At 33.2% G+C, this 23,570-nt stretch overlaps 2 protein-coding genes across 3 annotated transcripts; both read left to right on the top strand.

Moving 5' to 3' along the window:
* Positions 1-639: 639 nt before the first annotated feature.
* LOC137832105 (ras-related protein RABB1c) lies at positions 640-4,167 on the top strand. The gene is made up of 6 exons (XM_068640103.1): positions 640-965; positions 1,509-1,648; positions 2,535-2,617; positions 3,052-3,256; positions 3,555-3,623; positions 3,856-4,167. Exons 1-6 carry the CDS (start codon positions 920-922, stop codon positions 3,946-3,948), a joined length of 636 nt encoding a protein of 211 aa, XP_068496204.1. The 5' UTR covers positions 640-919; the 3' UTR covers positions 3,949-4,167.
* A 3,005-nt stretch (positions 4,168-7,172) lies between these two features.
* On the top strand, positions 7,173-17,809 carry LOC137832104 (enhancer of mRNA-decapping protein 4-like). Of its 2 annotated transcripts, none has more exons than XM_068640101.1 (13): positions 7,173-7,479; positions 7,561-8,611; positions 9,385-9,434; positions 9,734-9,890; positions 9,991-10,209; positions 10,445-10,573; positions 11,175-12,740; positions 13,438-13,797; positions 14,603-14,722; positions 15,584-15,754; positions 16,155-16,301; positions 16,389-16,505; positions 17,340-17,809. In XM_068640101.1, the coding sequence occupies exons 2-13, from the start codon at positions 7,721-7,723 to the stop codon at positions 17,646-17,648; spliced, it is 4,236 nt and encodes a 1,411-aa protein (XP_068496202.1). In that variant the 5' UTR covers positions 7,173-7,479; positions 7,561-7,720; the 3' UTR covers positions 17,649-17,809. The 2 variants fall into 2 exon arrangements, with proteins under 2 accessions (XP_068496202.1, XP_068496203.1); XM_068640102.1 differs by having other exon boundaries at positions 7,203-7,479; positions 7,580-8,611.
* The last annotated feature ends 5,761 nt before the right edge of the window (positions 17,810-23,570 follow it).

The raw sequence follows: 23,570 nt of genomic DNA, 5'->3' as shown, positions 1-23,570 counted from the left end.
TAATATTTGCCTCTAATTCATTAAAAATGTTAAATTTTCACAATTAGATTCGCATATATACAAAAGATGACACTCAACTCGTATTTAAACAAACACAAAAAAAAACAGATTAAACACATTGAAATTTGTGTAAAAAAATAGGCATACAAAGAATAAAAAGAGTGTGACGTTAAGTTATTTAATATTCTCGTTACTCAATGGATTCATTTTTTATAAGATTTTCACAATTTTAATTCCAACATTGGTTGGGAAATTTCTCACATGAATAAATTCAATGATACACGTTTTAAGTAGGCAAAAAAAATTTTAAATTACGTTTCAAAATATAAAATAATCAGTATCACAACAATATGAAATTGATTCAAATTTAACAGATAAATTATCAAAATTTAAAAAAAATAAAAAACAGACTCTGTAATATTTAACCTTTATATCATATGATGTTGTTGTTATCTAATTAATAAATATATTATATAATCTAAAAGATTAGGTCTTTCAGACCCATAATGAAATATGAGTAAACAATAAAACAGAATCGGATTTTTCTCTTATCGAATTCTTTATCTCTTACTCCACGATAACAGATGGGCCTAGAAGGCCCAATAGCTTGGGCCATAAATACGTATCGCACGCGTATAGTTATGGTATAATCTTAAGAGAGAAGAAAGAAAGTGAGAAGGGAGAAGGAAGGTATAGTGTAGAAGAACCAAACGTTATTATCTTGCATTGCATTGGATCGCATCGCTGGAACTGAACAGAACACAACAGAACTGTTATTAATTTCATTTGACTCTCTCTTTCTCTCTCTTATTTTCTCTCTCCGTGATTGCTTCTTAATCATCATCATCTTCTTCTTCTCTTCTCTTCTGTTTCCTTTCACAACAATTCTCCTTACAGATTCCAACCTTAACTCCTCGTAATGTCTTACGCTTACCTCTTCAAATACATCATCATCGGCGACACTGGTAATCTCAATTGCCCTCTCTGATCTCGATTCTGCGCTCAATTTATGATCGGATTTACCTATTTGGGGTTTTGTGACAATGTTTTGATGGATGAATTTATGCGTAATAGGATAGTGGATTTGATGAAGGGATTCTGATTCTAATATTTTTATTTCGTGTGCTCGCAGTTATATTTTTCGCAAAATATGTTTATTACTGTATTCAATTGAGTTAACTTTTGAAAGAATTATGAAACTGTTGATACTTTTTATTATGTGTGGTTGTGTTGTACCTGCTTCTAACACTCCTCTGCTTCACCTGCTTTAACTATAGTGGGCTCTGTGTTGGAGCTACGTTTTTTAATTTGGAAAGAGGTTTTTGTGATTTATTTACTCTTCGTTGCTACTCGCGTCTTTTTAACTGAAAATATGAAATATTAAATGTTCGTGTCTTCTTTAGTTTTATCTGTGTATTTTGTTTACCATGTATTAAACAGTAGTAGCTGTTTGTGTGGAGAGGACTGACTGGGTCTGTGGCTTAATTATTTAACTTTGGTTTCTGTAGGAGTTGGAAAGTCTTGTCTTCTACTTCAATTCACAGACAAGCGCTTTCAACCTGTCCATGACTTGACCATCGGTGTTGAATTCGGTGCCAGGATGATCACAATTGATAACAAGCCAATCAAGTTGCAAATATGGGATACGGTTTGTTATACCTCACTTCCACAGAGCTTTGCTATTTATCCAATCAGTTTAAATTTTTGGAATTTGTGAAACAATTTTTTTTATGATGCATGTATCCAAATTGACTTAGTAAAATACGACAATTATTGTCTAATTTGTGGGAGCTGGTAATTGTTCGCGCTCCACGGCCTTTTATTTTTGGGTGCAGTTCACCCTTAGCTTGTGTGTCCACTCAAAATAGTTTTACATGTTTGAAGATGATAATATCATACAAATCCATGCCTTCTTTGTTCCAAAGAACATTTTGCTGAGCATGGTATGGAGTGTACTCGCATACTGACACATTGCTATTCTTGAACTTGGAAAACCTAATAAATTTGGGGTTAAAGCCTTTTTTATTCATGAGCTTATCCAATTAAGAAAAAAGTTCCTATATTCATGAGGCTGAGCCTTGGCCTAGCAGGAAAGTTGCCTTTGGTTACCTGTTGCTCATGGGTTCAAATCCGGGAACAACTCTTTTCATATGCAAGTGGTTAAGGCTGTGTACAATAACCCTCCCTCATATCTTTTCATAGTGAGAAACCTTCCATGTTAGTTTATGCATGAGATAATAATATTTTTGGTTTAGGAGGTTGAATGCTTTTTATCTAGTGGTGACAAATTATGACTTATGATATGAGATATGGGTGGAACGAAAACACTTTTAGCGGCTAGTGGGGAGTGGTGGGTAGGACATGGCCTTTGGCTGGCCGTTATAATCATCCTGCAAGCTTAAAATTTGGATTTCATTTTATATATCTTCAGCTTAGGTTCATTATTCAGATTTTGCTGGTGGAAAATATTTTGCGTTAGTTTTTGAGTTATATAATTTGTCCTCAAGACACTGAGTTTCCTTGTAATATTGCAGGCTGGTCAAGAATCATTCAGGTCTATTACAAGGTCTTATTATAGAGGGGCTGCTGGTGCACTTCTTGTTTATGATATAACCAGGTATCCTCTAATTTTCACTTTTACAATATATGTTTGAAATCGTAAAATTAAATAATTGTTTCATTTGTAAAGTAATTACTTTGTTTTAGGAATCTGTAGTCTTTAAAAAGAAACTGTATATTATGTATCCCGTCACCTCAGATGATTTGTAAATCATTTTAATCAAAGTGAGTTCTTTTCATTTCTATAAATTAAACACAATTTAAGTGAAGTTTAAACATAGTTATATGGAGATATGAACAAATATCTATATATTGATAGAAAACAGTATTTTATGAGTAGTTATTTGCTTAGGAGAATGTTTTGTGCTTATTCGATATGATTGGGCAACAAAATATGCGTGACAATTTGGTACATCCATGCTTTGTTGTATAAGGAGTTTTTTTTTATCTTGAATAAAGAAATAAATGATGTTGAACTGTGTTTACCAATAGGAGGGAGACATTTAATCACTTGGCTAGCTGGTTGGAAGATGCAAGGCAGCATGCAAATGCAAATATGACAATTATGCTGATTGGCAACAAGTGTGATCTTGCTCATAGACGGGCAGTAAGCACAGAGGAAGGCGAGCAATTTGCGAAGGAGCATGGGTTGATATTCATGGAGGCCTCAGCAAAAACTGCTCAGAATGTTGAAGAGGTAAAAAATCACATCATATAGCATCTTGAATTTTGTTCACCTATCCCTCCCAGCCCCACTCTCAAGAGAAAAGTCTGATTTTCAACATATCTAAGCTCGTATGTTAACTGCGTGTTTGGTAACTCGTTTAATAATGAATCCACTTCCATCCAGTTGAAGAAGCTACAGAGAGTTTGCTTCTGTGTGTTTTTTTTTTCAAAATTATCATGAAACGGGGACGTATATCCAAACAAACCAAAAATATATTGAAAATTTATCATCTAGATGGAAGTTTTAATATATAGCCATTCTTCTGCAGGCATTCATCAAAACAGCTGCAACCATATACAAAAAGATTCAAGATGGAGTGTTTGATGTATCGAATGAGGTTAGTTTATCTCTCTCCAGCTTTATGTCATTCTTTACTTCATCTGTTTATCACTTTTATATCAAATTCTCACCAATGGAATGTGAAGAGCCACTGGGGTATTTAATTACTGTCTATCTTGTGTTTTTACAATCTGCGAATGCATTTAGGGGGAACTATTCTAAAACGAAAAACATTCTTTTTTATTCAAAGAGCAACTACTTACGGCAGTGAAATTTTTGTTTGGTTTCAGTCTTATGGAATTAAAGTAGGATATGGTGGAATTCCTGGACCTTCTGGAGGTAGGGACGGCCCTTCTGCTGCTGCTGGAGGTTGCTGCAGTTGAATGGAACATATCAGAACCAATTTGCATCAATATAGTCCTTTATGTATTCTCTTCTTTTCTATATTTTGGGTTTGGATATGAAAGATTAAATGTTCTGTCCATTGATAAAATCAGATAATTGTATAATGTTTTCTTTTTAATCTTGTCTGTGTTCTTTGACTTGAATTGATTATTTGTCTATATTTGTGTGCATAGTTAATTGATCTGTTGTTTCATTCTTCTTGGTTTGTTTGGATCTGTTTTTGATATACTTATTAATTACCACGTCTAACACGCAAAATCTAGTATATATTGCTTCAGATGTTGCGTGTCACGTCACATTGAAGGTAAAACGGAATATTATCTAACGGAGGGTGAGATATAAGTTTTATAAGAATTTTCATTTTTCATTAGAGAAATATAATATGAACTTTAAAATTCCGAATCATAAAAGTAAAAATAAAAGTATTAAAATATGAATTTTATAAAACTTTTGAGTGTAAAAGTTGTAAGATAAATTAAAGAGTCACCAGGGGCCAATTTCAAGCTGCTAAATCTGCAATCTAAATTTATATAGACACTCTTTTCTATCTCTGGACTCAAGTATAAACAAAATATATAATTTTAAAACTGAGAGGAGTGTAAAACTAGATTTGCTCCCAGGGATGGTAACTATCTCATCAGTATTTTAAAGTAAAACCTCATTTTCATTTTCATACTCAACCGCCATCTTCAACTCCTATGATTCTTTCTTTCATCTTTATTCAATTTAGATATATTTCTTATCTTATTATTTTAAATATTAACTAAATAATTTAAAATATATATATAATATTATTAATGATTCAATATTAAAAAAATACACGGTAGAAGTTTACAAGATTAAACACTTGTCATTGGAATATTTTTATGTGAAACAATAAACAATAAATTAAAAAAATGATATAAATAATCAAATTTATAAATGTTTATTTGATTTAATCAAATTAAAGTTTGTATTTCTCAAATGCAGTACATCATTTAAATAAAATCACAAAAAAAAAACTTAAGGTTTAAGAGAAAAAATAACTTTATAAATCTGAGTGAACTTTATAAATATTAAATAAAACAATTAATAATTTGTCTTTATATAACTTTGTTGAGATGATGTATTATATTTATTATTGTAAAAAATAGTAAAGAAATAAGAACAACTATATCCACGATAAAATATATGGATGGCCTTGGCATTCCTAATTCTATTAACATGCTTAACATTTTATATTTTGTTGGTATAACTCTGTCATTTTGTTGGCATTTGTCTGTCTGCATCTTTTCCTAAGGTTTGACAAACATCTCATATTTTAAAGGAAAAAAAGAAGACTTATTAGTTCAATAACGAGGATAGTTTATTTATTTTTAAATTTATATAATTCAAAGTAATAACTAAATGATTTTAAAATACATGAGAATTGATATATTAAAAAAAATTTATTTCATTGAAATTAATGACTAATATTCTTTAAATCTGGCGAGAGACGATACGTTGTGAGATAATTAATTTCATTAAAATTATTTTAAACGGTGAAAATTTTTATATTAAGAGATCATCTATTTGATTAAAATTAATGACTAGTTGACTTTAAAGTGAAATAGAATACACAAAAGTTAAAACCTACAAAAAAAGTAAAAATTCCAATAAATATAAAGAAAAGTGATTATGTTGTTGGGAGTCTAAAGAAAAAATTATCATTTAAAATGTCAGATCTATTAGGGATAAGAATATTTATTTAATATAAGAATATGAATACGTGAGTGCAAATCTTACATTATAAATCAGTAGTTAAATTATGTTTAAATTTTTTTATTATAATATTAAATTTATTTAGAGGAAAAATTTATTAGATTTATCAATTCATTTGTTATCAGATAATAATATATAGTTATCACGCACAAGTTGATAGGTGTTGAGATCTAAAGTCGTCTAAAAATAAAAATAAAAAAATATTTAAAACTTATGCTTCATAAAAAACTATATTTGAAATTATTTTGTACACCTCAAATAAGTAGATAACTAGCAAACTAATAATGCAGTGACATTTTGTTTAAAAAATACTCACACAATGAAAGTTTGAATAATTAGTCGGAAACAATGAAGTATCACTATTCTGGGTTTTAAACCGAAGAAAAGATGGATCCATGAAATCCTGTGAGAAACAAATGTGGGTCATGGTTGGTAATGCCCTAGCCGTCAATCCTTTATGCATGAAACTGTATGACAAAGACAACCTATGACAATGCCATAAGGGAAGGGGACTTTTGATAGTGCCATCACAATGTTCCATTAGCTTCTAATGTTTCTTTCCAATGCATGTGCTGAAAGACCTTCAGAGTACCATTTCCTCTGCACAACACCAGAGAACCTCTGCAACTATATTTTTTGAGGTTGATCAAAGGAGTTTACAGAACCTAACATGCAGTAATCAATTTCAAAAAACCAGAACTGGTGATCATACATGTCTGAGGTTCATCATTTGTTTATGCACATAGTTAATGATCTTCCAATTTCTTGCTGCCTTTTTACAGTAATGAGATGTAAAAATCTTGCACACTTGCTGTTTAATTTCTTTTTAAATAACTAGAATAGTACCCACACCAATAGAGTCTACACACTTAAATTTAAAAAGCCAAAAACTAGTCATAAATTTTCTATTTAGTCTTTTGTCTTTTAGGACATGGAGTTTGCTAAAAGTTGAGGTACACACTGTTTAATTTATATGGTTGAAATTGTAGTATAATATATGATAATGAGACTCTTAATCAGCAACTTTATTTATAATGTATATGTAGAGGGGAAGAATATGTATCTCTTAAGACCAAATGATATATCTAAAGTTAGAAATTATTTTGTTATCACTGCAATATTTTTAAATTATTATGTATACTTGTATAAATAATTGCAGAATATATATGTATACTTGTATCATTTTTTCTCAAGTTTGTTATAATATATGTTCTTTGAACATTACTGAAAAATGAACAAAAAATGCAATAAATTGGTTTGCACCATTAATTATATACTACTTAATCTTAAAAGTACTAAAAATTACATTATTTGAAAAATGATTAAAATAACTGGGGTTGAGGTAAAAAATAAGTTGATGTATCTGGAATTTAGTATGAGCTGCGTATAGAATAAAATAATGAATAATGATAAACTACATTTTTTTTCACTGATTTTATGCGCAATAAACAATTCATATACTAAATTCTAGATAGCAAAAAACCTTTTTTTTATTAGATTTTGCTCCCTATCATCACCATTTTTACCATCTTTGTAGTGCTGTGATGCTTGCCATTGTTCCCAAATCCCCATCCTTTGGCTGCTATTTTTTAAATTGGACGATGCAAAAACGCAAATTGTTGATTAAACCTTCTTCTCTTCACACCAATTTCCTCTAGCACTCGTCCAATTCTGGTCACACCAGAGGAGAAGAGGAGACCAGGACAAGAACAACACACGAAAACCAGAAAAAAAAAAACACAGAAAAACATAGCAAAACCGAGAAGCAGGTCTGTGTTAAAAACCACCATTTTCTGTTTCTCTCTCTCATTTTTTTTCCTAAATTTATTTATTTCTCTGGGAATACTAAGCTGGTACGAGGAAACACAGAGGACAAAGTAGCAGTGTGAGGAAGAAAGAGGAGGCACATAAATCAATCTCAGATCTCACAATCAGCTCCTCCCAGATCCCATCTGATTGTTTGTTCATTCAAAAGTTTGGATTTTTTGCCTTAATTTTTGGTCAAAGTTTATGGCTTCATCTGGGAATCCAAATCAACAGCAGCAGCAGCAACCTCAACAACAACAAACAACCCATTTTGATTTCAATAAGCTTTTCAAGACACCAGCAGCAGCAGTATCAGCAGCATCACCCCCTATCCCTAATCCTTCAAATTTGAACTCTTCTCCATCATTCCCTGCTCCTTCTCCTTCCACACCCCCTCCTTCTTCCTACCCTACCCCTTCTTCCTCCTACCCCCCACCGACTGGCACATACCCTTATCACCACCCTCACTTTCTCCCCTATCCAGCCCTTCACCACCATCAACAACACCAAGAACACCCTCTTATCCTTCACCACCTCCCTCAAATGCACGCCCCTCAAAGACCTATTTTCCAACCCCCTTCTCCTTCTCCCTCCTCACCACACCTTCCTTCATCCCCCAATCCCACCACTGGTGCACGCCTCATGGCCTTGTTGGGCACCCAAAACCCTCCCTCCAATCAGGAACCATCGGTTGTGTACTCATCTCCTTCTGGCACATCTTCATCACCTATGGTTTCTGATTTTTCAGTGCCACCAAACCCTTCAGGGTTGCCCTCCACACAGCCCTCAGGCTCTCCTGTGAATCTGGCTAGTGTTCAGTCCACTCCTACCAGGATGCTCAGCAGCAAGCTGCCCAAGGGGCGCCATTTGATTGGAGAGCATGCTGTGTATGACATTGATGTTAGGATGCCTGGTGAGGTGCAGCCTCAGCTTGAAGTCACTCCAATCACCAAGTATGCCTCTGATCCTGGCCTTGTACTCGGACGCCAAATCGCGGTGAATAAGTCTTACATATGCTATGGTCTCAAACTTGGGGCCATCCGGGTGCTTAATATCAATACTGCATTGAGATACTTGCTTCGAGGTCATACTCAGGTGGGTTGTGTTGCAGTTACTTTTGGCCTGATTGCGAATGCGATGCTAATTTTTGGGTTTATGTAATGATTAATATGCAGTACTTCTGGTATTTGTTTAGTCAAATGTGGCTTCTTGGTGCAAGGAGTTGATGAATTGGCTCTGTGATTGATTGGGTTGCTTGCCCTTTTCCTGTTTGACATTAACACTGAATAAGCTTGATGTCTGTTAGTGCTTTCAGCTGGGTAATATAAACTTCGGTTTTATATGACGAAGTTATATTCTTTTTGCACTGAGCACTGATTGCATATAATCCACCTTTGTTGTCTGTGGCCACATGAAAATAAATGAACGAGATTATGTTTTTACCTCAAATTTGTTAGGAATGTGTACCTAAAAAATGCAAAAGACTGTAAGTTTATAATGCCAATTTTAAATAGCTGATTATGAGAATGGCGATATATTGTCTGAAAACATGACACGTGAGCTTTCTTCATGTCTGAGAAAGACTGTTTTGGAGTTTTGTTTTTGACTTTGTCTTTACTTTTTATTGGTTTGGATCATATACTTATTGATATCTAGAATCATATGATGTGCATACTCTTGGTAACTGTTCCATTGGGTTGATAATACTCTTATAATTGCAACTTTCTACTTGCAAAGCATGCACTACCTCTTAAAAGTTATAGCGAATTCACTGTTGTTACTCACATTTGAGATGCTGTTTTTTTTCCTTTTATTCAATTTCCTCTTTGTACCGGTCTCCATTTTATGCATATCTCCTTTTTATGTAGAGAGTGACAGACATGGCATTCTTTGCTGAGGATCTTCACCTGTTGGCTAGGTAAATGTACCTTTTCTGTTTCTTGTTTGTCATTGTTGGGATTGATTTACTTACCTGGTTTCCTCCATTATAATATCCATGTTTTCGTTCTTGTTTGGTTCGTATCTGATTTATCTCCCATCCCTTCAATCAATGGATCTTGCAATTTTTAATTTTTATTACTGCATCATCATAACTGATGTTGCTGAGGGGTATTTCTGTTCAGGCATTTCTGAATATTCAAGTCTGATTTTCTAGTGTCATTATTTCATTTTTAAGTTTATTGATTATTTTACCCCTGAATATACTTGTGTTCACAGTGCTAGCACTGATGGAAGAATATTTGTATGGAAAATCAATGAGGGCCCTGATGAGGATGACAAGCCTCAAATTACTGGAAAAGTTATCCTAGCACTTCAAATATTAGGAGAGAGTGAGTCTGTTCATCCAAGAGTATGCTGGCATCCCCACAAACAAGTAACAGTGACTTTATAACTTTGGCCTTTAAGTTTATTATATTCCATTGGTGTTAACTCCTTTAAAAAAATTATTTTATCATTTGGAATTTGATTTACAGGAGATTTTAATGGTTGCTATTGGAAACCGTATCCTCAAAATTGATAATATGAAAGCTGGAAAAGGTGAAACTTTTTCTGCAGAGGAGCCTCTCAAATGTTCCATTGATAAGTTGATTGATGGGGTGCAACTTGTTGGTAAGCATGATGGCAATGTGACTGAGTTGTCAATGTGCCAATGGATGAAGAGTCGATTAGCTTCAGCTTCAGCTGATGGCACGGTCTGCATTTGTCTCTGTCCTTGCCTTGTTTTGTTGCTTCCTTTAGTTTTTCATCCCATGTTAGAGTTGTTTTGTCAGTGAAAAGTTTGGAGTCCCAAATTCCCTGGCTTTATATAGGACAGGGGAGGAGATGCTGAATGGTTGACATTATTTTAAGTCTTGAAGTTGGGAATGAAGAAATATTTATAATCATTCTTCTATTTTGAAATTCTAAATAACTTGTTTTTGCCAACAGGTGAAGATATGGGAAGAACGAAAGGCAACACCACTTGCTGTTTTAAGACCACATGATGGTAAACCAGTAAATTCTGTGACGTTCTTGACTGCCCCTCACCGTCCTGAGCACATTGGTCTTATCACAGCGGTATATGCTTCTAGTCTTAACCTTGATTTGAAATATATCTCTTGCACTTAGCAAAGATCCTTTATAATTGAATTTAAATTAAACTTTTAAATAAATTTATTTGCAGAATAATTATTTTTCTAAACAAGAATAAGTATAACAAGTGTTATTTTGATACATCAATAACTGTGTTAGGAAAAGAGAATAATTATCGGGATCTCTTGTCAAGTTGTCAATCATTATATATTATGTTCATAATAAGTTTGCCCTGTAACTAAAAGTTAATAAATAACTTTTAATTGTCCAATCAATTGTAATCTAATTAGTACAAAAAGAAAACTAATAAAGTTATTTGATAGCAAATTCTATCATTTATAGTCCTTAAAATAATAATGAACTGTATAAGGAAAGCACTATTAAAATGGTATTCAATATTTTGTCTAGAAAGATGAATTAATGCAATTCTCTCTATGTTAAAGACTACAAAAAAATATTTATTTAATGTGGATCCTTCCCTGATCAGCCTTGTCAGCTTGAAGTCGCGTTAGGTTCCCCTCACATCTTTCAAAACCAATTTCCTTTTGTCTGTGTGCGTGTGTATTTATTTATTTTTTTTCCACAGGGGCCACTTAATCAGGAAGTGAAGATATGGGTCTCTGATAATGAGGAGGGCTGGCTATTGCCTAGTGATTCTGAGTCATGGCATTGTATTCAGACTTTAGACATAAGAAGTTCGTCTGAATCCAACCCAGAGGATGCATTCTTTAATCAAGTTGTAGCATTGCCCCGTGCTGGTCTGTTTCTGCTTGCAAATGCCAAGAAAAATACAATATATGCTGTGCACATAGAGTATGGATCCAATCCAACTGCTACCCGCATGGATTACATTGCCGAGTTCACAGTCACAATGCCTATATTAAGTCTTACGGGAACCAGTGATAATTTACCAGATGGAGAGCATATTGTGCAGATATATTGCGTCCAAACACAAGCTATTCAACAGTATGGACTCAATTTGTCACAATGTTTGCCTCCACCCATGGACAATGTTGAACTTGAGAAAACAGAATCCAATTTATCACGTTCTTTTGATGCTATGGATGGATCCACAAATCTGGAAACTGGAAATATGCCACAAGTTCATTCTAGCAGCTCTGAAAGTGCTCCTGTTGTGAGCCTTTCTGTAAATTTGCCTTCATCAGATATTTCAGTTCTACCTGAAGCTTCTATATCTTCTATATCAGAAGCAGAGCCCAAGTCTAACGATTTACCTTCTCGTAATGGTTTTGAACATATTCAAACTGCTCCACCTCCACTTCCTCAGAGTCCAAGATTGTCCCAGAAGTTATCTGGTTTCAAAAATTCATCAAATAGTTTAGAGACTAGTTCAACAACTGCTGACCATAGCAGTGAGCAGACTAATCTTGATTCTTCAGCTGAACGGAGAACGGAGTCTGAAAAAGATATGGCAGATGTGCCTGGATCAGGTGACAATTTGAGAAAGGATGATAAAGTTGTTCCAAATGATGTTTCTGTGGTTTCTAATAACCCAGCAACCTATAAACACCCAACCCATTTGGTAACTCCATCTGAGATATTCTCTAAAACTGCTTTATCTTCTGATAATTCCCATACTTCTCAAGGTATGAATGTTCAAGATGTGGTTGCCCGTAGTGATACAGAAAACTTTGAAGTAGATGTTAAAGTTATAGGGGAGATGGGTTCTAATCAAGAAAGTACCGAGTGTGAAAGAGACAGAGACTCTCACACCAATGTTGCTGAGAAGAAAGAGAAGTTATTCTATTCTCAGGCCTCTGATCTAGGCATTCAGGTGGCTAGAGAGACTTATAACATTGAGGCAGCTCGTCAAGCTGATAATATTAAGACCATTGATGCACCTGATCAAAGTTGTAACTCTGTTGAGGAAGAAGTTCAAGACACAAGTAAGGATGTACCTGCAAACATCAGTGAATCAGAAACCATGGCTACTGCTGTGCAATCACCTGCACCTTCTGTGAAAGGTAAAAGACAAAAAGGGAAAGCTTCACACGTGTCTGGTGCATCTTCCACTTCTCCTAGTCCTTTTAATTCAACAGATTCATCAAATGATCAAGGTGGAAATTCAGGAGGACCATCCGTGGAAGTTGTCTTACCACAGTTATCTACTATGCAGGAGATGATGGGTCAGGTTAGTAATTTGCATTTGAACTATATTTTTCTATAGTTGTATCTTACTCATGATTTTTATAGTATTGTGTGTAGCGTGGTATGGATTCAGTATGCTACAAATAGATCACACTTAATTGTTTACTGGATTAATAGTCTGTTCCTATTGTAACCTCATGGTATTTTTGTTAACTATCTTTATCATCATCAAATTTGGGAGAGAATATTTTTTCTATCAAACTTTGTGGAAGTGTCTATATGCATATAGTTTAGCTACAATGTGAAACATCTTTTTTGGGATAAAGGTAATGTGTGGCATGTGCAGCCGTAGAATGGATTAGTGGAATATATACATGTCCTGTAGTGAACCCTGATTGTTTTTGTCATTTTCCTTTTATGTAACTCGCCTGGCTTTATTCCATTCGATTTATTCTGAAAGATTGATTAGCAATACATGCACTATATGCTCCACCTTTTTTATGACTTCATGATATAATATAATCATAGCATGAGGTTGTTTTATTTTGAACTGCTAGTTCTTGTAATGATGCCACTCCCCCTTACACCCATCCAAAAGAACATTTATAGAAACTATATCATTCCTAGGAGGGGATCTTTATGTGTTTAATATGGTTTTGCTTCTCATATATTCATGTCACAAAATGAGATATTTTTAGGTTTTCTCAGTTTCTTATTCTCCTTCATTTCCTATTTTACAGTTGTTAAGCATGCATAAAGAAATGCAAAAGCAGATGAATGCAATGGTTTCTGTTCCAGTCACTAAGGAAGGCAAAAGATTAGAAGGATCCTTGGGTCGAAACGTGGAGAAAGTTGTCAAGGCTCACACTGATGCTTTGTGGGCTCGATTGCAGGAAGAAAATGCAAAGCAAGAGAAGTTAGAGCGAGACCGCACACAGCAAATAACAAATTTGATCTCCAATTATGTAAACAAAGATATGGTGTCTGTATTGGAGAAAATCATTAAGAAGGAAATATCTTCGATTGGAACAACCATTACTCGTTCATTAAGTCAAGTTATAGAGAAAACAATATCTTCAGCTATTACAGAATCATTCCAGGTTTGTATTTGTTGTAACCCCACATTGACTATAGATATGGTTAAAGTAGAACTAAAGTCTTGGACAATTCTCACCTCATGTGTTAGCTTTTGAGGTTGAGCTAGGCCCAACCCAAATTCAAGATAGTATTAAAGCTTATCGTAGATATCATATTGGGCCACCTTCAACTGTTCAAAAATCCACTTGACACTGCACCTTTCGAAGTGCAATATACAATGAATCTATCTGGCCCCTCGGATTGTCCAGTGCAATGTGCTTGGTCATACAACTTTACTAGTGCAATATGAAAAAAGAAAAACACAATCCTACAATCTCCATATTCTAGAAGTCCAATCCTTGACATGTGAAGTGTGTTTTGAGATACACATTAACTATAAATATGACAAAAGTAGAGCTTATAAAGACTTGGGTTTATTTATCCTCACCTCATGATCTACCTTTTGGATTTGAGTTAGGCCCAACCCAAATTCAAGTTAATCAATTTCAACATTTGAAAGTTCTACTGCTCAAATGGTAAATGTGTTTGTGCTTATGTTAGCTTGTTTTTTTCTTGTTAATTTGCAACTTTTCGGACACTACATTATCAAGTAGTTGGATGCCATGTCATGTGGTAAACTGAAATGTTTTCAGAAATCTATGTGCCAGTTATAGTTCTTCAATTGGTATTTCCCATCCAAATTTTTCTGTTGCTAAAAGAAAATACAAAAACATGGGGAGATTAGACCAAAACCCATATGTTAAATAAAAAAAATTGCTCATTTTTGCTTGAATATGTTTGACTAAGGTTGTGCCATGAATTCTGCAGAAGGGGGTGGGAGACAAGGCATTGAATCAACTAGAAAAATCAGTTGGTTCAAAACTTGAAGCTACTGTGGCTAGGCAGATACAGACACAATTTCAAACAACTGGCAAGCAAGCTCTTCAGGTAAGCAGTTTGTGGCCAACATCAACAATATCTATTAAAGCTTTTTTTTTGCATGATTTATTTTTATCATGATGAGTGTGAACTTCTGTCTGCCTGTGGTTCCTGTGTCTTATCATTGCTGCATATGTCATAAGTTTGCAAGCACTCTGGGAACCCACCCTTAAAAACTAGCTGTTAAGGGGAAGAGTCCAATCACTTAAATACTCCACTGAGCATCCCATGTTACTTGATTTGGGACTTAGGTACCCATAATACCCCAGTCCCTATGATTGCACTGTCCTTGAGAGCTGACTTCTTGGTAGCTTTCATTCTTCAACACTTTATTCAATGACATTTCAGTCAACTTGTTAATTAGAATCCTCCACTAGCGACAATTTTCCATGGGTAATCCTTTTTGAGACACGGACAACCAACTGTACGTAATACCAATTGATAAATACCCATCACTTTTGGGGAACCCATCCTTAGAATCTAGTTGTTAAAAGGAGAAAACCAAACACTTAAATACTCCACCGAGCTTCTATATTACTCAATGTGGTGGGCTAGACAACTCCATAACATCCAAGTCCCTATCATGGTCTGATGGAAACTGTTTATATCTTAGAATTGATGTCTAGGATAGTGGAAGAGAAACAATGTCTTAGATAGTGTAGTGAAATGTAACTCCTCGGAATACTAATAGTCACAAAATATGAATCTGAAGATTCTGTAGGTAAAATTTCACGTGGTAGTACAATTGTTTTTTTCTTCTTCATATTTTTGGTTTATTTTTATGTTTGCCTTCAAAAAAGTCTGGGATTTGCTGTCCTTGTAGGTGGATTTGGTTAATCAATTTCTTACGGTTTTGTTTGCACTTTGTAGGAGGGACTTAAGACTAGTTTGGAAGCTTCAGTCGTTCCGGCATTTGAGATGTCTTGCAAGTCTATGTTTGAGCAAATTGATATCGCATTTCAAAATGGACTTGTGAAGCACACAACTGCTATTCAACAGCAATTTGATTCTACTCATTCTCCTCTAGCCATGACGTTGAGGGTATGTGTAGGATGGTTATTTTTGAAAACAGCTATTACGACTTTTTACGTTTAATGACTTTTTCCTGCCATATAATCCCCCCGTTGATCATTATCTTTTTGTATATCTTTGATCTAAGGGTTCCTATAAATGAATGAATTAGCAAAGAGATGAAATAATATCTCTTAAGCATTTTTTCCATATTTCTCTCTCAAGTTACGTATACATGTCCACAAGATGTTTGAATCTTGTCTCATTTTTGGGAATGAGAAGCTAATTAATTATAAACCAAGATTCTGTCATGCAGTGGGTGATCTTCACTACCTTGTCAAATATATTAGTGGCCTTTCCTCTCTCTATGTTTTGATTGTCTGGTTTGTCATGTTTGAATACTCAAATGTGTAGTGTTATGATTACACAGGATACAATTAATTCAGCATCATCAATCACTCAAACTTTGAGTGGACAATTGGCTGATGGCCAACGTAAACTGTTAGAAATTGCAGCTAACTCCAAAGTAACAGTGGATCCCTTTGTAGCACAAATTAACAATGGCTTGCATGAGATGGTATGTTAGTTCGTCATTTCCTTTATCTTTCTATTTTGACGAGTGTTCACTCTATTTAATACTTTGAGATTACTTTCGTTTTGACAGACTGAGGATCCTACCAAAGAACTATCAAGGTTGATTAGTGAGAGAAAATTTGAGGAAGCATTTACAGGAGCTCTTCATAGAAGTGACGTTTCAATAGTTTCTTGGTTATGTTCTCAGGTATGATAGAGATATCTTTCTTCTGTTGACTTAAGTTGCTACTCAGAATTACATTCTGTTGGAAATGGTGTGTAGGAACTAGTCAAAATGAAACAAAGTGAAAAGGGGAGCTTTTTCCTTTTTTTTCTCCCTTAAATTCAACTGAGGAAAGGATAACTTCTGTATATTTCAAGCAATATTAAGTGATTCTGGGGAAACATTGTTAACCTGTAGACATTTTTGAGTTTTCCCTAAGGTGAAAAGGATAATAAATTTTGATGGGGGTCCCTACTAAAGTAAATAAGAACAAAATTTTAAATGTGAAATGGATTTGCAGTTCCTATAATAATTTGGGTCCAACTTTCTGTCTAACCTTAAGAGGATAAGCCTTGGCATGATGGAAAGATTGCTGCCTTGTGACCTAAAGCTCATGGCTTCAAATCTTGAAAATAGCCCTTTCCTTGAGAGGGAAATGTACTGAGCGTTTTCTTTCCCACCATGCATTAGGTGGGACCCTCAAGCATTGATTTGACATTGGGTCAAGTCAAATGTAGCTCCATGATATACATTCAAATTGAAACTACTTTATTTTTAATAAAAGGCATCTCTCTAGAAACTACTTTGAATAACTTCAATTTTTCACATTCTTAAAGCACCAAACCAAGCACACACTAAGTTAAGAGTGAATTCACATCTCATAAACCCAGTCCGATCACTCCAAATATCCCTAAGCAAAATCAAATCAGACCTCTGCATATCATTATTGGTAAACACCTTTTATAGTGTGCATGATTATATCAGACAAAGTCCACGACAATGTATCTAATGATCAATTTTGTACCTTTTCCTATCCAGGTTGATTTATCTGGCATTTTGGCAATGGTGCCGTTGCCATTAAGCCAAGGAGTACTTCTGTCTCTTCTACAGCAGTTGTCCTGTGACATCAGTACAGACACACCCAGAAAATTGGCATGGATGACAGATGTGGCAGCTGCTATAAACCCGGCAGATCCAAGGATTGCTGCACATGTGCGGCGAATATTGGATCAAGTGTCCCACACACTAGGCCATCATCGGAATTTACCAACTAACTCCCCTTCAGAAGCGAGCACAATCCGCCTTCTCATGCATGTCATAAACTCGGTGTTGTTGAGCTGTAAATGACATTGTTGTATTTTATTTTATCATATGTGCAGAAAGTGTTAAGTATCAACTTTGGTTTGTAACTGTATAGATATTTAGATAGCTTGGAAGGAATTAAATGAACTACTGTACTTAGAATTTTGGTACAATTGATTTGTGTGACATAGTTTCACATTTTTGTATGCTTATTGTTTTACATTTTGCTCTGGCTCCTTCAGGCGTCTTTATCATTTTTAGAGACATTATAGCCTTACCATGATGGACAAGGAAAATTTTGACATCCCCATGCAAAGAAGTCAACATTGCAATAACTGTAATTTCCAAGCTGCCATTGGAGTGTAAACAAACTCCAGGGTAGGTAGCAGTTGAGGCTGGAAGTGGCTGTAGCAAGGTCTGACTGGTCATTACATCCTGCTACAGCAGGGTTGGCCTTGCAAAAGATTGAGCCTCTTAGTAGTTGAGAACATGGGAGTGGCTTCATAGCTTGCATTGTTTTGCTAAGATATTTCATGTGGGTTGCTTCAGGTTATCGTTTTCAAAAGAAAAGTTGGTATAGTGCTTTTAGAGAAACACACGTGTTATAGAAGGTTATTTTTTTTATCATTTAGAATAGCATTTTATTGAGTGATGCACTGTTCTGTATTCTGTAGTGAGTTAGCAAAGCGAGTTATCTGGCCCAATGTTAATTAGGTTGCAGGCTTATAGAACTTTCGGATTATAGAACTTTTATAGGTGTTTTGGACTAAGCTTGTAATGGGTCGCAATCAATTTAACTAAAGATTTGTATTTAATTCAGCTTCTAAAATTTTGAGTTAACTTACTATATTTAGCATTAGCTACAAAGTGTAAATGTGCTTAACTTGCTCATGCTAGCACCGCAAATATATCAATTGTCTCGATGTGTGTTTGGAATAGTGGCACGGGGAAGTTGAATCAATTAATTTTTCCATTGAAAGCAAAGCAGCTCATTGTTGCTGCCAGATTTTTCACCCATTTTATGTTATTTTTAGCTCTTCCCCAATCCAAATACCATGTTATAATGTTAACGTAACTCATTTGAGTTAATGGTCCCCTCAGGGGGGGGGGGGGGAATCCAGAGAAAAACAATTTTTTTAACTTAAAGTGCACTATCAATGTGATGTGTAGCAAAGACAACAAAAATTTGGGTGTTCACTTCTATGGTTCTTTGGTGCATAAATGAAAGATAAAAGTGTTGTCTGAGAATATATATATATATATATATATATATTTAATTTGAAAGTTTCTCACATTTATAAAGGGATAAATAAATTTGTCATAAACTTGTTAAGTTGGTGGTAGAGTCTTAAATTAAGCTGGTGTGATTGACTATTCTTTCTTCTTGTATAAGTTTTTCTTTTTTTAGAAATTGGTTTGGTTTAGAATATACATTTTCTTAATTTATAGGTTACATATATTATTAGAAGAGCATCTAATTGTCTCAACATAGTTGGAATGTTATATTCTGGTAACAATGTTTTCTTGATACCTTATTAAGAGTATGTAGTTAAATTAATTTTTAACTAAGCTTTAATTTTAGAGTCACCTCCAAGATCTCACCATGAATAAAACTTTTTATTACAGTGGCAATAGATAAAATAAGTCAGTGACTTTTCATTTATACTGTCATGTATGCTAAGATTAATTAACTTTCTCTGAAATAGTTTTTTAAAACTTGATATGTTGTTTACTTAATTTATCGTGTAAAATTATACTCAAACCAAAACTCATGATAATGGATCCAATCATTTGCCATGCTTGAAATCACCACCACAAAACCATGAAACATGTAGCTGTTAGGGTTTAAAGTTGCAACATATTACCATTACCCATGTTTAGTTGTGGTCCTGGGAGAAATAAGAAAGGTACCAAGATGCACATTTTTTTATTTGGTTTGATTGAGTTTGTGATCTTTCCTTTTCCAAAATTAGGAACGCTAAATGGGGAATTACCTTCTATCTCACTTGATATTGTTGGTGTTGTAGATAGGACCGCAAGTTAAGGGTGAAACAAATGTACATGCATGTGTGCAAGTGTGTGATTGATTAATATTGTGTTGTGAGTGTGGTGTTCTATTCCATGAGTTAGAAGATACAGTTTTACTTTTACCTTAAAAATAGCATAACATGTCTATATCAGTTTTCTCTGCAGCATTACCTTACCATCTTTCAAATTGAAACATAGATATACCTACCTTTTCATTCGTCCTTAGCCCTCGATCCACTCAGGTACTAAACTGTTTTTTCTTCTGGTTTATGTTTATTGCGACTTTTTTAACATGTTTTCCTTTGTTTATTACAATTTTGATCTCAGTAGTACAACCTTTGGATGTCTTTTTACACTTTTTGTTTGATTATTTACAAGTGTGACAAAGGGGTATTGGATAATGATTTTTGGTAAATCTTGGTTCTACAGAAAATATATAAATGGAATGGGAGAAGAATAAGAGAGCACGAGAAGATGACGAGATTGAGATTGAATCTTCTGCTGAAAGTAACGACAGTGTAAAGAAGAGAAATGTATATGGCATAAGCTTCACGAAGGAGAAGAAGGAAATGGAAGAGGAAGATTATTTTGGGGCATGGGATTCCCACTTGGCTATGGGAGTGTTTGATTTCCCTTGGCTGAAAGATGGTGTCATGTCCAAATTAGATCAATGTTTGGATTTTGAAGACAGTTTCTCATCATCTCTAGAACACCAAGACACTTTATTCAAACATAGTGTTGATTTCTCAGAGGAATATGGCTTATGCATAACTCCAGATTTACCAATGGTTCATATTGAAGAAGCCAAGTTGATAGATGATATGTGGCAACCATTTGAGAGTAATTGGTTAGAGTTAGAAGCAGAAGATGGAGATTATATCTGGAGTTCTCTTCTCAATAAGCCTCTTTGACAGAATTCAGAATCTTGTATCCATAATTCAAAAAGTTATTGGGATTGATGCTCAAGATTTAGAATAAGAAATGTTGTAGATATGTTCTATTCAATGGTAGAAAAACTCACATTTTGATGATCTGAAAATGTCAACAAATCCCAAAGCTAGATTGCCATTGACAAACAACATTGGATATCTTCCTTCACAGTTATAATATTCATCATAGATGGTAGTGCCTATTGATCAATTACAGTCCCAAACCAATTTTTGTTACATCCTTTTTTGATTGTCCAAATAAAATTACCTAGAGTTGTATTGTTATCAATTATAAAACGTTTTGTTACAGAAAATTGAATTTATGCAACATTGATGAGTATGAGATGCATGTACTATTTGGTCTGTGCATGTATACCTTATATGTGGAATTCATGTATACCTTCCATATTCTTTGCATTCCACCCACGTATTCTGATATAAAATATTAAAATTTAAACTTAGAATCTCATAGTGATGTATGTAGATCAGTTGATGGTACAACATATAACATGGTCCTGAAAACACTACAGTCCAAATTAAGCATGGGAGAAAAAACACTTCATATTCAGTTAAAAAAAAGGGAATTTTGTGAATGTGATATTCATTACAGAGTAAATTTATAGTTTTGAGGAGTTTCTATATTAAAATACGTGTAATGACTGTTATAGAGGCACAAAGATTGTGTTAACATTTTTTAGAATCATCAAAAGCAATATTTGTCTTCTTTATGTCTTTTGATCACATAAGTGTGTTCTAGAGTGAGATTTTCATCCATTCACGTGTCCAAAGGATTGAGACCATGGAGATCAGACACTCATATTTTATATAGGTTTCTTTGGAAAAACATCTTAAAAAAAAGTACTAAGAAAAAAATTAATGTAGTTTCTCTGTGATAAAACTAGTTTATATATGAATAAAAAGATAAATTTAGAAAAAAAAAAAGTTAATATTAAACATTCTTTAGGAATTTCTTTAAGTTAATTTTTTTTATAAAGAAGTTAATTTCATGTTTGTTTTTGTAATTGCCGGTGTTGTTGGTTCAGGGATTTTGGTTTTCAGTTAAAATGTCGGTACCTACAAAAAGATATCTGACTCTCAAGTTAGTGTTCAGTAATAAATGCTTAATAAATGTGTACTTTAACATCAACCTAATTATAGGGATGAATTAAAATTTTATATCTTTTGGAACTATATTTATAGTAATGATTTTCATGGTTAATGTTATGATATTACTTGTAGTTATCATTTAATCAAGATTGCTTAGTTATGTAAGACCGAGAGGATATGAAATTGATGACTTCATGATTGTGTGAAATTTTGAAAGAAAAATGGTTGATGATTATGACATATACAACTTGCTTGGTTTTCCATTATATGTTTAGTGATATGCTTAGTGGTGGACATAATATGTTGGTTTGATTTGTTGTGTGGTTTATAAAGGCATTTATGTGAAAAAAGATTGAGTGGGGCTTGCTGTAGATTTTCATTTATGCAAACCACTGATCCTTTTAAGTGGAACAATTGCTTAGACATTTTGAAAATGGAAATCATAAATGTGTGGATAAACTCTTCATTTTAGAAAATATCAACTTTAACCACCAATTATACACTCAACTATTAATAGCTCACTACCACTACCTTTCCTTGGACAAGGTATTTCTTAGCAGAGTTTAAGACTTCTGATTTTGTTCATCAAGTGGGGAGATTTGAGAAATTGAATACATGTTAATGTAAAGTATATCTTAAATAAATTAAATCATGACATAGGGTTAGTTTTAATTATTGATAATTCTTAAAAAACACCAATGAAATTCAATTTAAAAATAGAAATAAAAGATGATAAATTTGATGCACTGCTTTATTTTCCTTATTTAAGAAAAATGATATTTGAAAAACCCATATAAATTAAAGTACAATTAATGAAAAAATCGGCCTAAGGTCTTGTATGCGACGTAAACAGATAAGGTTTGCAAATTTGAAACAGCATTTACATGTTCTAGAAAATCAAATAAAAATAAAATTAACAAGTAATTTGAGATGGTTCAAATATTTTTATTTTTTTTGCTAATATTGTACATTTAAAAGAGGCAAAAGAGATCAAGAATGACTAATTTAAAGTAAGAAATAAGAAATTGTTGGGAAAAATTCAAAACTAATTCTTCCATTTGCTGTAAATACAAAATGGACACTTGCGGAAGTAATAAACAAATAATAAAAAATAGAGCAAATAGAATAATGACATTGAGAATTTTTAACGTGGGAAAACTTGAAATGTAAAACCCACGAGACTTAATCTAGAAAATGTCTCCACTATGAAAATAAGATTACAATATTTGTTTCTCTCACCCTATGAGGATAACACTCAATCTCATCCAAAAAATAATGGAATAAAAAAAGTCTCTCTAATATCTCACTAAGGCTGTGTTTGTTTCTCATGATGGAAAGGCGAAGATTTAATGGGCAGCGCAGAAAGTTGGAAAATCAATAATTTTTTTTTTGAAAAACACAAAAATCGAGACAATTTTTACTTTCAAAACTTTGAAAGTTGTCTACATATATATTTATTTAATTATTTTATTTTATTTTACTTTTTTACCCTTTTTATTTATATTTAAATTATCATTATTTTATTTAAAATAAAATTACAATTTAAATATTAAAAATATAATCAAAATTATAAAAAATAATTATTATAAAATAAAAATAATTAATTATATTTTATATATAATAAATTATAAATATAAAAAATAGTAAAAATAAATATATTTTTTAATAATAAAAAAATAAATTTATATAATAATTATATTAATTACAAAAGAGTATAAATAAAATAATATTATTATTTAATAGAAAAATAAGTTTTTATTATATATTTATAATTATAAATATTTAAATAATATTTAATTAAAAATTTCTAAATATAAGGATAAATTAGTAAATTTACATTTTTATTAATTAAAAAAAATATATTTTCAATCACATCCATCACATCACTCACAAACTTTCATAA

Source organism: Phaseolus vulgaris, chromosome 6 (assembly GCF_000499845.2).
Source record: "Phaseolus vulgaris cultivar G19833 chromosome 6, P. vulgaris v2.0, whole genome shotgun sequence".
Taxonomy (NCBI): Eukaryota; Viridiplantae; Streptophyta; class Magnoliopsida; order Fabales; family Fabaceae; genus Phaseolus; species Phaseolus vulgaris.
Note: the sequence above shows the minus strand (reverse complement) of the source record. Positions and strands in the feature narration are given on the sequence as shown.

Excerpts from the sequence above, each read along its gene's own strand:
- LOC137832105 (XM_068640103.1), top strand. The coding sequence starts at position 920 with ATGTCTTACGCTTACCTCTTCAAATACATCATCATCGGCGACACTG. Across the intron at positions 3,257-3,554 it reads CTGCTCAGAATGTTGAAGAG|GCATTCATCAAAACAGCTGC; the intron begins GTAAAAAATCAC and ends ATTCTTCTGCAG. Across the intron at positions 3,624-3,855 it reads TGTTTGATGTATCGAATGAG|TCTTATGGAATTAAAGTAGG; the intron begins GTTAGTTTATCT and ends GTTTGGTTTCAG.
- LOC137832104 (XM_068640101.1), top strand. The coding sequence starts at position 7,721 with ATGGCTTCATCTGGGAATCCAAATCAACAGCAGCAGCAGCAACCTCAA. Across the intron at positions 9,435-9,733 it reads GATCTTCACCTGTTGGCTAG|TGCTAGCACTGATGGAAGAA; the intron begins GTAAATGTACCT and ends TTGTGTTCACAG. Across the intron at positions 16,302-16,388 it reads ACAATGGCTTGCATGAGATG|ACTGAGGATCCTACCAAAGA; the intron begins GTATGTTAGTTC and ends TCGTTTTGACAG.